This window comes from Telmatherina bonti (assembly GCF_933228915.1).
Source record: "Telmatherina bonti genome assembly, chromosome: 21".
Taxonomy (NCBI): Eukaryota; Metazoa; Chordata; class Actinopteri; order Atheriniformes; family Telmatherinidae; genus Telmatherina; species Telmatherina bonti.
In genome coordinates this window covers 7311037-7317036 of record NC_136630.1, presented here as the reverse complement: position 1 = coordinate 7317036, position 6000 = coordinate 7311037, and the positions used below count along the sequence as shown (strand labels likewise).

At 39.6% G+C, this 6000-nt stretch overlaps 1 protein-coding gene across 1 annotated transcript in view; it reads right to left on the bottom strand.

The window, feature by feature from the left end:
• Nucleotides 1-2993: 2993 nt before the first annotated feature.
• The window catches only part of wnt3 (wingless-type MMTV integration site family, member 3), a gene marked incomplete at both ends in the record, with an annotated part of 38001 nt that continues 34994 nt past the window's right edge, over nt 2994-6000 (bottom strand). Inside the window, one exon of the mRNA XM_079260288.1 lies at nt 2994-3473. Within this exon, the coding sequence (XP_079116414.1) occupies nt 2994-3473 (480 nt within the window). The remainder of the gene's footprint in view (nt 3474-6000) is intronic.

Here is a 6000-nt window from a genome sequence, read left to right as displayed (position 1 = left end):
CGATATCAACATTAACATGTGATATCAGGAATTATCTGTATCGGTTTTTACTTTTTTAATGATAACCTTTATGCAACATGCAGTTATTATAAATCAAGTTGTTTGGCACAAGCTGCTTCAAAAGTATAAGTATTGGTTGATTTCTGTTTCTGAAAATAAGAGTTGGACAAACTCAGTATTGTGAATATCGCTAAGATAGAACATACCTACTCACCAACCAAAGTTTTATTCATAGTTGAAGGCAGAAAGCATAAAATTCTCTTAGTGCAACGTCAATGTTTATAGAAAAAAGGTTTATCTTGAATTTGAACACATTTCTACAACAAAACAAAAAGTCTCAATGTGATTCTACAAAGAAGGATTTAGAAGAAGCTGTTGCATCTTGTTGGGTTATTCTGCAGCAGGTCAGTATTACTTTTGGGGTATATGAAGGGACGAGCAGTCTCTTACAAGCAAGTTTCAATAATGTGCAGAAAACTGCCTGAAAGGAGTGGATTTATTTCAGAATATTTCCTGATCTGTCTCCAGTTCAGACATTTAATCGAAATGAACTTTTGGTGCAACATAAAACACAGAAGTTTGTAAAGAAAACGCAGGATTGTAGAGCAGTTCCCATGGTAACGGGACAAAGTTTCTCTTGCAGCGCTCCAGCTTATCCTCAGTTCAGGGGTGTCCTTGAGGGCCGAGGTCCTGCAGGTTTGCCATGTATCCCTGCTCCAACACACCTGACTCAAATGAATCGGCCCCTCTTCCGAACTTGATTGGCTGTTGGATCCATTTAATGGAAGCCAGGTGTGTGGGGAAAGGGATACATGGAAAACCTGCAGGACATCGGCCCTCAAAGACCGACTTTGGACACCCCCTTTCTTAGCTTTTAAAAAAAAAAAAAGAGGCGACGCTGCACATGATGCATTGCTAATATTATATTTCAGATTAGCTAAACTTTCATTCATAAAATTTCATCATAATTAAATGTAGTGTAATGAAAGAATATAAAGGGATAAATCATTTTTAATTTCAAAACGTTTCCGTTTAGCATTTTATGTTTTCTACATTTTATTTTAACATAATATTGTTGTTTTTTCCCCCCCCCCACCCTCACCTAGACGTGTGTTTACTTCAAGCGAAGTAGTACGAAACACAAGACAAAGTTTTGTTCTTCAAATATATAATCTTAGTTCAGTCATACAGATATATACATTGTATAATAAATAATATTTATAAAAACATAACATTTACGATTATAAAATAAAAAGGGAATTATTCACTTTAACACATTTGTACAAAACTTTGGATATAGCGGAAAGTGGTGGGTGGGAGTTGGGGCGGTGGTCCCAGGCAGGGAGGGCTGAGTGGAAGATGACAAAATGCTACGCTGTGTTGCTCCACCGGGTTACTCGTGCTGTTGTTGTCATTCAGTATCATTTATACGACTCAGGTGGGACTGTCAGAACATGCCGTGTGGAAACCTCCCAGTTTCTCCCAAGATTAGGAGGAGCCAGCTTCCCCCCCGCCATCCTCTTCTGCTCGTCATGGCCAGCCATCCTGCACGTTCATCCACTTCTTGGACCTAAAAGCTTCCTCAGCTTATCAGTGTAAGAAAACTACTTGAACATTTTCCAACCACAAATTTACAGCTATGAAACCACCAAGCAGGCGTTCATGCATCTGCAAAAATACCTGCATGTTCTTCCAGTGTTTCCAACACTGGAAGTCAGGCATGTTTTGGAGTGTACCAACAAGAATACCAGTTCATAAATCAGGATTCTTAAATACTTCAGCTGAGGGAAAACATGAAGGAATGAAGGAGGGATGTGACAGGCAGTCAGAACCTCCTCAACCCTGTGGTCTCCACATGTCGTCACATGTCCCTCTTTTTTTTTTTTTTTTTTTTTCCCAAACAGAATTAAAAGATTTATTTTTAGACTCAAGACTTAAAGGTGAACCTGATGAACACATGGATCACGTTGCCCAGAAGATTAAACATGCTAAAGCTTGGCTCAAGTATGATTCATTAATGAAACAGCCGAATACGACCTGAACTCGCTGCAACTGTCTGTTTCATCACACTTAAATTTATAGGTTGATCATGCTCGGATAAAAGGGGTAACAAAGCTGTCATTCATAGTTTGCAGCGAAGAAATTTTTTTCACCACCTGGAATTAGCTGAATAGTGCATACATATACATGTGTAGGGTTGTTAGCTAGTGGAATGAGCATGCCCCCTCCTGCATACCTCCAGTCCCAGCCCAATGGTAATAATTCAGAAATGCAGAGCTATAAAAATCACACTGTAGCATATATCTTCCAGGCTTCCCAGTTGACTGGTGCGGCAGAGTCGGGAGCAACGGGGAGGATTCGATTAGCTCAGTAGTTTACAAAAAGCAGGTCTCCGGCTCTTCCAACGCCTGCCTGCTGTTTTCAGTTCAGTTCAGTAGTTACAAAGTGATGGTTTCCTGGGGGGGTGGGGGGGTGGTGGTGATGTGTTCAGTATCATTTCAGACTAAGTGATGAAGTAGAGGTTGGTTTAGTTGTAAAATAAAGTAAACCCAGCCTGACTGGCTGGAGGAATGAGGTGTTAGTTAAAAGCAAGAGAAAGTCTGTTTTACTGCATTAATCTCACAGGTAAAAAGTGTTACTATACATGCCACAAACGTGTTGGCATGGAGGGGGCAAATAAATAAAGACACGAGGGAGGGGAGAGGAGGGGAGCTGAGGGAAAGTGGCACAACTTTAGCTTCTTCCCAGGAGGGATGACAGTCTGGTCGCATGTGGGCGTAGTGGTCTGGAAGACGGGTTTTAGTGCAGGGTTTGTACAAATGAAGAGGGAGAAGAATCCAGTGGTGATGTGCCGTTGCCCTCCAGGGCCTGTGCTCACGAGTGGGTTATTGAGTGGGATGCAGCAGGTGTGCAAGTCTAAGGAATAAGGAAGTCGTGCAGGAAGTTAGGATCTGAAGGTCCAGCAGTCAGTTTTGTCTAAAAGCACAGGCCGCTTATTTGCACGTGTGCACATCGTAGACGCGCGTGCACTCCTGACAGCTGACGTAGCAGCACCAGTGGAAGATGCAGTGGCACTTCTCTTTGCGTTTCTCAGTCCGGGTGTTGTGGCCGCGACCACAGCACAGGAGGTCGCAGCCCTCGATGCCGTGCGACGACACGTTGCAGACGCGGTCGCGGGTCCCAAACGAGCCGGTCTCCGGGTTGGGCTCGCAGAAGTTGGGCGAACCCTCGTAGTACACCAGGTCACGCTCGGTGGGGTGCTTGAAGAAGGCGTACTTGACCCGCAGGGTCTCCACCCAGCCTCGGGACTCGCGGTGCTTCTCCACCACCATCTCTGAGGCGCTGTCGTACTTGTCCTTCAGGTAGTCGCCCAGCATGCGGAAATCCGGCTGCGCCCACCAACACGTCTTCACCTCACAGCTGCCAGAGAGGCCGTGACATTTGCAGCGCAGGTGCATGTGATCCAGAATGGTCTGAGAAACACACAAGATGTTGATTAGAAATGTATTAAAACACTAACTAGAATTTTTTTTTTATGGATTGAACTTATTTTGAAAATGTAAAAGGCAAATAACAGTCCAACAGTCATAAACAGCAAACGTAACTGACAAGTAAAAACTTATATTATCCCACCATGAGTCATTAATAATCAATTTCTTATCCTCCTTTCAATAGAATGATATTTCTAACGATATGTCATAATATTTAGTAATAACAATATTTTAACATTATAACTAACATAGATAACTGAAGCTAACACAGAAGTCTCTTAACAAAACTAAATAATAACACCCTGTAATAATCAAACACGCTCTTCATTTATAAGCCTTGTAAAAATAATTTCTTTATATATTTTTTAAGCAAAGTTGTGTAGATTTAAAATCATAAAAAGTGGTTGGCTAAGGGATGGCCTCCTTTACTTTGCTAATATATTATTTTATTAGTTGGATCACAGTGAAATGATGAATTGGCTCAATATGGGGAAAAAAAAGGTGTTTATTTATTTATTTTTTTGATAATAAATGGTGTAACTGTCTTATTTCCCTTTAACATGGGCCGTTGCACCAGCAGGTTTCTTACTTCTTTTACTCTTCCATCGGTTTCCCTCTTTAAATGGTTTGACAGAGATAATATCTGCTACAAAAACCGCAACATTGTGGTTTGAATAAATTGTGTGCTACCAAACTCATAAAACATTACATGTAATAAAAATAAGTTGAACTCTGCATTCAGCCAGGAAACTAAATATGTACACAGTTAACGTCAAAGCATGACTGCATAAGTCATATCAGCCAATCCGTGACTCCTGTTAGCTGATTGGTTGCCTTGAAACGACGTCTTAGTAGCTTTGCTTTTAGGCTTGAGATTTATACTTTGCTTTTTGCATGTTATGTACACCAAAAGGTACCCAAAATGTATTCAAGCATGTATCGAACTACTACTAACAGAAAATAGATAGATAGTAAATGATGAAACAGCTGAAGTGTTCGTAACACATAGAGGAAGTTTTCAGCCTAAAAAAACAAACCTACGTTAGTGATAGTTTGCATCTCATTGTTGGGTGTGTAAATACTCGTCGGGGGGGGGGATCCGTGGGTCTTAGTGCAAAAGAATTTAGATAGGGATGAAGGATATGAGCAACAATAAATCCCATTACAGTTTACTGGAAGGGACCAGATGTGATGACTGGGATCGTCCTGTAACTGTAAAGCTGGAAAACTTCCAGAATCTTTAGAAATAAGGAGAATAAAGATGTTTTTTCTTAAAGCCATGACAAGTTATCTATATGCCCAGAATGAGCTTCTCTCATCCAGATACACATTGGCATTGAGTTCTGTAGTATCGGACAGTGAATACTGTGTACAAGTACATGCACATAGAATCGACCAGATACGTGATACTGGTATTTGGTACTTCTTATCCTGCCCACTTTTTTTTTTAAGCAGTTGTGCTTTTTTTTTTGTTCCCTTACACACTCTCACATATGAATAGTTTGGATTTGGTTTTAAAACCACGTGGTGGGAGTGAGAATACACACGCTTAGGTGTAGAAATCCTCGGTTTTTACTCCCGTCTCATTCATGTGAGGCCTTAAGTCGGCTGTTATGAGGAGCTCATTGGGCAAAATTTGCAGGTTGTGACCTAGTTGTTCGTCCCCTGACTAACGAGGGAGAACTATGAAGAAGGAAGAACTACAGTTGATTCATCTCAGACATTTCCGGTCTCTGGAAGGAAAAGGCAAATCCTAAAAAACCCAGTATGATCTCCTTAAAGCAAATGGTTGCATCACTGATGAAATTAACACAAATTTTGGTCATTTTCATAGATTTAAAAAAAAAAAATCCAGCTTTATGGTGAAAAAAAAAACCCCTGAAACTTAAGTTTGCAAACATCTTGGCAATAAATCCTTTCAAGGTGGAGTATGTAAGATTTTCAAAATAACTAATAAACTAACTACAATCATAATTAGTTTTTTAAAAAAAAAAAACCATGTAGGTTCCAGTCTGTCCATATTTGATGAGTTATTAAATTATAAGTTTAATTAATGACAAATGACAAAAAAACACTTTTTTTTTTTTTACTGGTAGGCAAACATTTAAGAAGGGTCTTTGTCATTAATTACTCTTATAATTTAATAACTCATCAAATATGGACAGACTGGAACCTACACGTTTAAAAAAAAAATTATGTAATTATGATTGTAGTTATTTTTTTAGTTAATTTATTTTGAAAATATTGAAAATCTTACATACTCCACCTTTAATATGCTGCTTTTGGTAGAAGTTTTGAGGTGATGAGAATTTGATTGCGGCCCTCTGGGAGAAATCAAAATCACCTCTCAAGGCAGATAAATGTGATACGCGAAAGCTAGATTTAGGATAGAATATTCCTTTAGAGTGTCTTCAGTATGAAAACCTTATTTCCAGAAGAGCTGTGAAATATTTGCAGACGTCCAAAGAGATGATTGTCAGTGAGTTCACTGATTTATAAGCGGATTTTA